This window comes from Onychostruthus taczanowskii, unplaced genomic scaffold, assembly GCF_017590055.1.
Source record: "Onychostruthus taczanowskii isolate IOZ18803 unplaced genomic scaffold, ASM1759005v1 scaffold6, whole genome shotgun sequence".
NCBI lineage: Eukaryota > Metazoa > Chordata > Aves > Passeriformes > Passeridae > Onychostruthus > Onychostruthus taczanowskii.
Window position 1 is genome coordinate 17,290,794 of NW_024503679.1, and position 11,334 is coordinate 17,302,127.

The 11,334-nt window shown below is 43.3% G+C and overlaps 2 protein-coding genes across 3 annotated transcripts in view; both read left to right on the top strand.

Moving 5' to 3' along the window:
- IQCH (IQ motif containing H) overlaps positions 1–2,478 on the top strand; it is a 51,473-nt gene extending 48,995 nt beyond the window's left edge. The window contains exons 20-21 of the mRNA XM_041418662.1: positions 558–666; positions 1,921–2,478. Coding sequence (XP_041274596.1) covers positions 558–666; positions 1,921–2,022 — 211 coding nt within the window. The 3' untranslated portion in view covers positions 2,023–2,478. The remainder of the gene's footprint in view (positions 1–557; positions 667–1,920) is intronic.
- A 2,755-nt stretch (positions 2,479–5,233) lies between these two features.
- Positions 5,234–8,038, top strand: CUNH15orf61 (chromosome unknown C15orf61 homolog). 2 transcript variants are annotated; one of them, XM_041418980.1, is made up of 3 exons: positions 5,234–5,593; positions 7,364–7,510; positions 7,608–8,038. In XM_041418980.1, the coding sequence occupies exons 1-2, from the start codon at positions 5,254–5,256 to the stop codon at positions 7,489–7,491; spliced, it is 468 nt and encodes a 155-aa protein (XP_041274914.1). In that variant the 5' UTR covers positions 5,234–5,253; the 3' UTR covers positions 7,492–7,510; positions 7,608–8,038. The 2 variants fall into 2 exon arrangements, with proteins under 2 accessions (XP_041274914.1, XP_041274913.1); XM_041418979.1 differs by having other exon boundaries at positions 7,364–8,038.
- Positions 8,039–11,334: the final 3,296 nt, after the last annotated feature.

Below are 11,334 nucleotides of genomic sequence, written 5' to 3' on the forward strand. Positions count from 1 at the left end.
CTTATAAAATAACTGAAATACCTGAAACATCTCTGAGAATTACCCATTTTATTCCATCAGAGATCTGTGGTCGATTCCAGTGAATGAGGCACGTTATTAATCAGTGTAATTCCCTGTTCCACAAGGTGTGGAGAGTCTATGTGGACCACTGGGAAAGCAAAGCCTCCAAAGCTGCAACAATCCAAGGAATGCTGATCCTGCTGAAATGTCTTTCCCAAATTTTAGGCTGAAGCAAGTTTTTCCCAAATGATGTGGGTGTTTCAAGTGTTCTGCAGCTTCAGTCCTTCCTCAGCAGTCACCTTTTACTTGGAGTAGCTGAAACCTCTCTGCTTACTTCTGCTAAGTTGATTAATAAAAATTATTTATTACACAAATCCTTTCCGTTGACAAGTTAAAATGGAGCCTCATCTTTCATATCTCCCTGAAGATTTTCACCTTGTGAGATTGAAAATCCTCATTAAATTCCAGCACCAGGCAGGCACAAATGAGAGGGCGATTGTTTTTAAGCATGTGAAGGGAATCATTGGTAAACTCATTTGTTTGGATATCATTAACAGAACAATCGGAGAGGATCTCCAGGGGGTCCTCCTGACCTTTGCTCGCAATCTCTTCATCATCCATCAAGAAATATCAGCACCTAATATGCAAGGCGAGACCAATTTTAAGGTGAGGTGTTAATTAACTAACGATCCTGGTTAATTTCTGTACAAGGCCTGCAAATACCTCATGCTGGATCATAAACAAGTGCTAAACCATTCCTTTTTTATCACTGGCTGTGTGTGGTTTACAGTGTCTGGGTCAGTGTAGTGGGTCTCCCACGGCACCCGTTAGTTAAATTTAAGTTTGAAACTTTTTTCTTTGAAAAGAGACATCCTTGAGCGCGAAATTATTTGTAATCTAATGCTCCTGAGTGTCCTTTGGAAGAGCAAAGGAGCTGTTGGCACTGCCTCACACAGTTCTGTCACAATTGCCTGCTTTATTTTAAAGGGACACCATCAAGGTAAGAATCTCAAATTAGAAACAAATCTCTCAGTTGATAATAACTGCTTGGATTATTAACACTCATTTCTTTAAGCAGGCAGCCACTAATCCATTCCTTCCCACCCTCACCCCGCCATCCATTTCCCAAGTGGATTTTGTTCCCAGTTTTCTCTGCTGTTTGAATGTGCCCATCCCTGGGTGCTGCAGAGGGGGAGGACAAAGCACAGGGGCTCACCCTGGGGACATTCCCCCACCTTGCAGCCAGAGCCAGCAAAGCAATCACCAACCCAACCCCGTGCCCTGGAACAAGCCCTCCTCACAAAGCTGCTTTTGATTCCACAGAATTGCTCAGCTGCCCACAGGGAGCTTCTTTTGCTGAGCTGCATCACCTTTAACTTCATAAAAAACTTTCCAAGATCCTGAGTGTGTTTTGTGGAAGGTGAAGGGGAACGCTGTGTTAGATTTGTATTTTCAGTCATGTCACATAATTTATAGCAGATTCTTTCCACCCTGACTGGATTTTCCAGTAGAGTGTGAAATGACAGATTTTTGGGGAAGACATAATTAAATTTCAACATGTTACAGAATAAACAACAACAACAAAAAAAAAATCTCATTTTTCAATATGAGGGAATGAAAAGCAACCATGGAGAAAAAATAAAAGAGAGAACTTTTCTCCATTGTGCATGAACATATGTGAAATAAAACACCTGTTAGTTAATTAGGAGTACAAATTGTATTTTTATTTACCTGGGATTTGTACATATTTACTAATAATTCCCCCCAGTGTCTCCAAAGTAATATTAAATTTAATTGGTGCATCCTGTCCTGTGTAACCCTGTTACCTCTGCAAGGCAGGCACTGCCAGCTGTGCACCCTGGCTGCTGGATTCCATTATAATGCCCATTAAATAACTTGTATTCCTGGAATCTGTTACAGATGGCAATTCGAGATATTGAAGCAATTGTAGGAGTTACAGCACAAAACAAACTGAGATTGGAAGAAGAGCAACCTTGGGAAGCAGATGCTCTGAAAGAATAGTTAACAGAAAATGTTCAAGTGCCTCATTCCTTCTGCTTCTGGAAATGCTTCCTCATCTGTAAGAACAGGTTTGGTTTTCCTTCTGAGCTGGTGTGTGAAGTAACATTAACTGAGACAGAAAATCTCTGTGGTTCCTGCCCGTGCCATTGGGAACATCCCACATTCAGTCAGATCTTTAATATCCCAACAGACAACACATTCCACATTTTACTGTGGAAGAGCAGATCTCTCTGCATGGAGGCTGTTATCCTAGGAATGGCCAGTATCCTTGGGATTACTTCCCAAAAAGCTCAGGCAAAACCAGTTTTAACACAAATACTAAACAAGACCAAGCAGTTGCACGAGATCAGCACCCAGTTTTTCTGACAGCAAATCTTTGATCCCTCAGCATGAGACATTATTTTCTGTGGTTTTTTTCCCTTTGATCACAGAATTAATTCATTTGCATAAATGCTGGTTACTGCTTCAAATAAAAATCCACAGGAGTATTTTTAATTTCTGATTTTATTGCTGTTTCACATCATTGTGGTGTTGGGTTTGGATAGCCCAGAGCCCACAGAGAATTTGCCAAGGTGGAATTTAGCTGCACTTGAGCTGGTTTCCAAAGGGTTAAGGAAAAGGAAGCCTTGATCCAAGCCAGAACAACATAAGGTCTGAGAGGCTCATTAGTTCACTGGCACTTGATAGACTGCAGTGTCCTAGGAGGAAATGAAACCTGCACTTCCTTCTGCCTTTGTTCTGCCCTGACAAAAGAAAACTGTACCTGTTTTTGCTGGAAACAAGTGACCTGAAAGTTCCCGTGGTGAGAGAGATTTCTCAGCGTGTGCAAAGTGTGAAATGTATTTTGAGAGGGGGAAAAAAAAAAAGTTTTTAATTACTACTAACACTTCTGAGCCTTGAGCTGATGGAAGGATTGGAAACTGCTTTGCAGTCTCTCACATTCAGCTCCCATGCTGCTGGTGCCAAAAATGTGGGTTTTTTTAGCAACGCTGCAGATTTAAAATGAAGTGATAATATTGTTAAAAAGTCAGGAGTATAATTCTGTTCACACTACTGGATTATTTATTCCCGCTCATGAAAAGAGTAACAGAGTTGTTGAACTGTAGACTAAATTTCAGAACGTGAGCTGGATGGGAAGAAAAACAGAACAAGTGTGAAGCAAAAGACTAAAGGTGGCCCAAGTGTGGCTTCTCATCAGAAACTGCCCCAAAAGATGCCAGATTTGGGCAAAAACTGGAGCTGGCTCCTCAGCTGCAGGGAGTGGAGGAATGCTCATAGAAGCAGGTGAGGGCCAGCAGGTTTGGCAGCAACTGCAGAGGATGCAGACAATTAAAATAAAGGATTTGTGCTCCCCAGGAGTCAGAGCTGGAAATGGAGATGTTTGTTTAACTGGCAGCACTTGGTGGATTTAGTTGCAGCCAGAATTTAGTGTAGCACAGAGCAGGTCATTCTCCTGAAAGAGCTGATGATACTGGAAACTGGGTCTCCTGTTTTAGGTAGTTGGGTTTAAAGCCCTGGATAAAAGAAATAAAAAAAGCTTTTAGCCCACATTTCCACATTTAGAATGACATCTCTTTAGCACAGAGCAAAAAAAAAAAAAGCAGTTTATCAACACAACCACTTCCAGATGTCTTCTGAAATGAAATGTTCACCCTCCCTCTTTCCTGGAAGATCTCCAGTACCTCAAGATCAGGAGAATTCACCACCTTCCCTCTAGGTTAAGGTAACAAATTCCTGGATTTTTAAGGCTATCCTTAAAAATTCACATAAAATCCATTTAACAACGGGATACTGTAGTTCAGAGGCAACCCCTGTTACACTGTAGAGATCTCTGCATTTCATTTTAGATTCCAGATTTGTTCTATTGATGAAGAACAAAAGATTAAGAAGTACAATCATTTACAACCTTCATTAATGTAATTAATGAAACACAACAGCATTGTATCACTTTTAAGGTTCAATACTTTATTTCAACCCTTCAGCACAGTACCAGATTCCAACTTTTCTACCCTCAGCCACTGTTACCACTACTAAAGAAAGATATTAAAGCTAAACTATATGCTCTATTAATTACAGGGAGGTGAACTTGAAGGGGAAATTTGTTGCTGGTGATGATTAATAATTACTTGTTGTACACACATGTAGTACAGTAAATAAACAGGGCGTATTGTTGGGTAGTAATTGATTAATTAGCATGTTCATACTGGATAGCTCCATGGTCTAAGATTGCTGAGTTTGAGATATTGCTGGCAATTATTGAAAGAAAAAATCTGTTTCCATTTCTCAGTTTCCTAGACTTTTCCTCCCTCTCAAACAGAATGCTAAATGGTTCAAAACCTTAGCTTTTACTTAGAAAAATGGAATATAGGCTGTGATTTAAAAATATTTATTTGAAGGGGTCTGACACTTGAAGGTTTTTCGGGAGGTCTGCCAGGTCAGCCCAGTGCAGCTGGATACACTCCTGAGCACAGGTGAGCCCGGCTGGGGCTGCAGGTGCTCCCTCAGCACGTCGGGGTCAACAAAACCTTTCTAAAAACGCCATTGTCCGTTTTTTGGTGATGCTCCCACTCCTGCCTGCTCCGTGCAGGGCTCAGGGTGGTCCATGCCCTCGGTGTGTCTGTCACGGAATGCCAGGATCCCTGAGGCTGGAAAAGCCCTCCAAGGTCACCGAGGCCAGCCTGTGACCTTGTCCCCAGCCCACAGCACTGAGTGTCCCCTCCAGGGACTCCTGGGACACCTCCAGGGATGGGCACTCCAAACCTCCCTGGGCAGCCCTTTCCAAGGCCTGACCACCCTTTCCATGGGGAAATTCCTGCTGCTGTCCAGCCTGGTGCAGCTTAAGACGATGTCCTCCTCCTGTCCCTGTTCCCAACCCGACCTCCCGGCTGTCCCCTGCTGTCAGGAGCTGTGCAGAGCCACAAGGTCCCCCCTGAGCCTCCTTTGCTCCAGGCTGAGCCCCTCTCCAGCTCCCTCAGCCTCTCCCGGGGTTCCAGCCCCTTCCCAGCTCCGTTCCCTTCCCTGGACACGCTCCAGCCCCTCACCCTCAGTGAACCCCCCGAACCGAGGGGCCCAGATCGGGGCCCATTCCCGCTCCACTCCTGGGCCGCCGTCCCTCTCTGTTCCCGAGGCAATTCCTGCTCGTTCCCAGAGCTATTCCCTCTCCGTCCCCGCTCGGTTCCCGCCCCCGGGCGGCGCAGGCGCGCTGCGGGCGCAGGCGCGGAGCCCCGCGGGATGCGGGCGCTGCTGCGGCGGCTGCACGGCGCGGCCGTGGCGCTGCTGCTGTGGCGGGGCCCGGCTCTGTCCCCGGCCCGGCCCCCCGCCTCCGAGGTGCTGAGCCAGCACCTGCGGCAGCGCCGCCTGCCCCACTGGACCTCGTTCTGCGTCAAGTACAGCGCGGTGCACAACGACCAGTTCGGCCTCTCGCACTTCAACTGGCCCGTGGACGGCGCCAACTACCTGGTGCTGCGCACCGGCTGCTTCCCCTTCATCAAGTACCACTGCTCCCGCGCCGCCCCGCAGGACCTGGCGCTGCAGGACGCCTTCTTCACCGCCCTCAAGGTGCTCAACGCCGGTGAGTCCGGCCCGGGGCGGCCTGAGGGGCAGCGAGCGCCGGGGGCGTCCTGAGGGGGCCGGGACGGCGGCTCGGACCGGGCAGCTCCGCTCCGAGCCTTCTCCGTCTCCTTTTCCTTCTCCTTCCTTCTCTCTCTGTCTTTCCTCCTGACTTTCTCCTCTCTTTCCCCTGTCCCTCACTTTCTCCTCTCTTTCCCTGTCCCTCACCTTCTCCTCTTTCCCCTGTCCCTCACTTTCTCCTTTCTTTCCCTGTCCCTCACTTTCTCCTCTCTCTCCCCCGTTCTCCTCTGTCTCTCCCGTCCCCTGTTTTTCTCCTTTCCCTTCTCCTCGGTGTCTTTCCCCCTCGCCCTTTCTCCTTACTCCTCTCTCTCCCCTTCTTTCCCTCTCCTCTCCGGCCCAGGAGTTGCCGGGCCGTGGGCTCAGGCAGGGCAGAGCCGAGCCCGGCCCTGCCGGGGGCTTTGCCGGGTTCGTGTTGCTCTGCCCGCGGTGACAGCCACGGATCGCACTGTTGGTATTTAACCCGCTCAGGCTTCTGGCAGGGAGCGTTTTCCAGCTGGAAATCCGCGTGCCGGGGAGGAACTTTTGTCCTCTGAGCAATTCTGAAGCGAAACTCTTTCAGGCAGTGTCTGGGGCAGGAATGGTCAGGCTGCTTGGATCTTTAAGTGCTGCTGGAATAGATATCCTTGTAATAAAAAATCTTTATCAGCATCTTATTAATATAAAAGTAGATGTAGTTAAGTTTTGAAGTATGTTATTCCAGAACTTTGGCTGCAGATTCAATGCTTATTTAAATGCCAGCATGGACAGTGCCAGTGCCACAACATTTCCTGCATTCTTTATTTTCATGTTTAATTTCTTAGATGTTTCTTTCTTTCATAAGTCTTCAGTGACTTTTTCAAAACATGTCCGCTGCTCTTAATTTTTCGACCTTTCCAAACTGATGTAGTGAGAAAATATAATCACAAACATTGATTTCATAATAGCACCTTTAAATCTGATTTTCTTTTTCCCTCCACCCAGTCACACCTTTGTTTTTCTCACAACTACTCTTCATGTTTCATATTTAAATGATTGGAAAACACGGTTAAAAAGGCAATTTATTTCCCTCAGAATTCTGCTTAAGCACTTAGCTTCAAGCATATTAAATTTGGTGTTTCCAAACTCAGGGCCTAAATCCAGCTCTGTTTTTTTCCTCTGTAACAAATAGAATATTGTCTGTAATAGATGGATAAATTGGCAGTGCTAAAACATGTCACTTTAAATATATATATACATATAAATATATATATAAAAATATATAAACCGTTTTGCCCATTGCAGTTCTGTTGGAGCTGGTAGTTTTGATTGCTGATTTTCCCCAGGGCAGCTTCATGTTGATCTATGGATTCACTGCCTGTTTTATTAATTTCTGCTCTGACATAGATTCAGGTAACTTAAGTGGATATTCTGGGAGTTTGGGTTTAGTATTTGAATATATATATATATATATATATATTTAATCAGTAGAAATCACATGTACATGACAATGTTTCACTTCTTTCATGTTGTTCTCCTCCTGTTTTCTTTTTCTAATAATTCCTGCATATTGCTGCTTCCTGCCTTGTGTCAACAGGAAAGGTGCTAAGCACTGATTGCTGCATTTAAATAAAGACAACATTTTTTTAAGGCATACTTTCCCTCTCAGTTCATTTTGGAGTCACCATTCCTCGCTCTGAACTCGCAGTTTGGATTTCACTCTGTGTGTGTGTAACGTGTTTTTATCTCTCCTCAGGCATCCCAACTTTACTGTATGGAATTGGCTCCTGGTTCTTTGCCCGTGTCACAGAGACTGTTCACACCAGCCACGGCCCAGTCACTATTTATTTTCTAAATAAAGAAGATGAAGGAGCCATGTACTGAACTGAGTATCTGTCCTCTGGTGGGTTCTGTGCTGCAAATATCTGCTGCCTTTGACTAAAAACAACTAAAAAATTTGGTTTTTACACTGTGTTCTCATACTCATTGTCCTGTTTCAGGAAGCTGCCTGGACTTTTTGGTCATGAGAGATTTATTTTTGCAGAGGTGTGAAGTTGAAGAATTAGAATTTCTGAGGGTGTGTCTGGAAGTCAGGGACTGGTGCTGCTGGACAAACTTGTGATCATTTAAAGAGATGCATTTATCAACTTAGAGAACTGAATTGTAGCCTGTGGGCAAGGAAACTGTGAATGCACTGACATTTTCAGAATGTCCCTGAAAAGATAAAGCTGCTCAGGTGTAGGTCCTGTCTAGATATTTCATATTCAGTTAATTGTCACAGGTGTAACTGTGTCTGAATAAACCCTTGGCACTGAGTGGTCACCATCACCTGGAAGAGCCTTTGGGGGAAAAAAACCCCACCTTAAAACAAATACAAAATGGCTGTATTACATTTCTTGAAATTATATTTAAATAAAATGTCCAAAATATATTTGATGCTTGTATCTTTTGCAATTCTTGAGCTCCAGATGTGTATTGTTATTTTTCTTTTGATTGCTTTATAGGTTAGTACAAAATCTAAGTGATGTAGAAGATTTAGCCCCTTGTCTTAATTCATAAATTGCCGGTATTTTTAATTAATGGGGAGAATGAGAAGAATACTACAATAATATCTCAAATTTTGGATGCATAATAACTGATTTCTCCATTTGTAACCACGCACAGCTCTAGGCACAAACAATGACTAAATGACTTCATATCAGTTGAAAACCTGGGCAAAAAAAAACCCAAAAAAAAAGCTTTTGGGGAACTGTTTGGGTAGTGGAAATCTGGAATTAATGGAAGCAGGAAGACCTGTGCAGGATCTATTGCTGGTGCTGGGATTTAGTGCCAGCAGTTAATGCTGTCCGTTCCAAATCCCACAGCTGGTGATGGAAGTTGGTCATTCCAGTTCTCATGAGTCACAAAAGAAATGTAAAATGGGTAGGGGCTGCTTTGAAGGGTAATCACTTTTCCTCAATAAATGATTATCAAGCTATGACTACAGTATAATGTCATTTAAATACTTTTTAACTTCATTCCAGATAACAGAAGTGTTTCCCACTTAATGAAGCAACACATGTGGCTTTTCTAAAAGCAGCACTAAACACTTTAATCAGAGAAGTGCTTGCACTGTTACATTTTGGAGAATATTCTTGTCACAAGTTAAATGCCTCAAAGAAGTAGAGATGGCATTGCAAGAACCCTCGTTAATAAGAAAAATTGCAGTTAGCGTTTTCCTTGAGCTGATTTTCACTGCAGCCCATAAGTTTAAAGTCAAATACTGCTCATTCACTGCCACACAGCTCATCAATACCTGGCTGTAAAGGTTTAGGCTCAACACAAGGTTGATAAAATGGTTTTTAATTACCAGACCATAAATACAGCTCTTCATTGGAGCTGCAGCTCCTCTCCCTGCAGCTCGTTTGATTTCTGATAATGGGCACTGCTGACTTTGCTTACCTGTTTTCCAATAACTGCAGCAGCACCCCCTGGCCCTGCAGTGATGGGCAGGGCTCCTTGGAGAACATCCCTGACAAACTGCCCTATTGATTGCTGCAATTCCGTGCTGCTTGCAGCATTAAATAGAGCCCTGATCTCTTGTTCAATGATCTCACTGTGTAACAATTAAGCAAATGTAATATTTTCTTGTATTACATGAAAATCAATGGACCTCTTGCTCTTAGGAAGTTGATGGTGCTAAAGGATGAACTGGGAGATGTCTGAGGGCAGAGTGCAGATATGGGATGGCTCATTCCTTTCATGAAGGCTGGAATCAGAGCTCTTGCACTTCTTCAGAGGGACAGTGAGCTCTTTGTAAGGGATAACGTGAGTTATGAAATCATGATGAAATCATTTTCATGTGTGACTGTAAACCCAGCAGCTTGTTTTCAAAGGTACAACGTTTCTTCTGACTTCCACTCTTGTTTTGCTGTAAATACCAACTTCTTAGCTTCTATTTTTTATCACTCAAGTTTTGGCCTGAATGCAAGATATTGAAGGCCAGGAAGATTTGTACCACCCTGTCTCAAAAAATTCTGCATCACTCAGGGATATTTGATCCACAAGATGACCCTTTTGTCTCCTGACAGATTTGATTTGCTCTGCCTCCCATTCAAAACAAAGTTTAGTTCCCCCTGCAAGCCTCGCCTTAATCATCTCTTTGCTGATGTTTAAACGAGGGAAGAGATGACGTCCCAGAGCTTTGTTTCACCTCCCTTAACTACTCCAGAGAAACGAAACCCCGAGGATCAGGTGGCTGCTCCTCGTAGCACCTCTTTAAATAATAATGATCCTCGTGGGCACCTGAAGCTGGAGGAGCTGCTGGTGTCACCCCTCGGCCGGGTCAGCGCGCTCGGGTGTCCCAGTTAAACTCCGCTGCTGCCAGTTAATGGGAAATGCAGCTGCTTTGCTGAAAGATCAATGTCCAATAAAGGCTGCACAATCAAATCTTGTTGCAATGATTGAGGTGCTTAATTGCCTTTCAAAGATAAGGTGGTAATCAGCACACGTTCAGCTGATCTTTTTTACCGCTTCAATTACACTCTAATGGCAGAGCCAAGGCAGGATCTTTAACTACTTATACTTATTAAATCTTACGTGGCTTCTGAAAAATTACTGAAGCCACGCAATCGATAAAGCCCAGCTCTTAATTACTATATTTCACTTTTAGGCCTTTTTGTATGCTTGATAAATGTTTCACCTGAGACTCCGTGGTGCTAATGAGTTACCCCAAGAAATGCCCTTTTCTGCTGCTGTCTCCAAATTGTGCTTAAACATTGGTGGGTTTGTCTGTTTTCCTGAAGTTTTGGGGCTGCTGATGCAGACGTGGTCCAGGCAGTTCGTTTTATTTAAATATTTTTAGATTTCATATCAGTCGTTTTATCACCCGTTGATGAACTATGTGCAGGTGGACCCAGTTCAACACAAAGTTCATAACTTTTTTCCCCATTCTAAATTAATTCTGGATTTAAAGATTGGATTGGAACTCCTAAATATTTATGATTAGTACTCTCATATTGTCTGAAAAAACAGGTTTTTTGCACTTTTCCTGCTCCCCTCTCTTTCCCTGGAGCAATATCCAGAGCTTTTCTCCTGCTGACCTTCCATTGACTTGGGCAGAATTTAAATCTGTCCTCACCTTACCTTGTGTGTTGACCTAAATCTCCTCACAAACCATAATTATAGATCTCCCTGATGTATGTTATTATTATTGAATGAAATGTAGGTATTTTTTAATAGTTGAATGCCCTTAGGCCTCTGGTTTAGAGCAACTTTTCCTGAAACAAAGGGGATTTTGCTTCATGTATTATTTACTGTGGCCATTTAATTTATATTGGCTTTTGCTGTAACCCCTTAATCATGTTCACTACAGAAAAGTGAGTTGATAATTCTGAGAGTTGTCTTGATTCCTTTCCCTATTTCTGGAAATAGAAGTCATGATATAAATTTTGGGCTGTATTTTTCAGTTTAAATACACCTAAGAACAAGTGGCAACTTCAGCACTGCAGCCAGGGAATATAGAGCAAAAATTGTCACTAATATATTGAAGTTTGCTTGAAAGATTTATTTCTAGAAAAGAGTAAGATGTTGCTTTTGCATTTAAGTCCTAAAAAGTCGAATACAAACAACTTAGAGTGATTTTGAAAGTAATTGCATCACTTTAAACACAGTTTATGAGCCCTGTTGTAGTTCATTATAAAACCAATTTATTTCTTGCAGTGATATTAATAATCCTAATAGAATTAA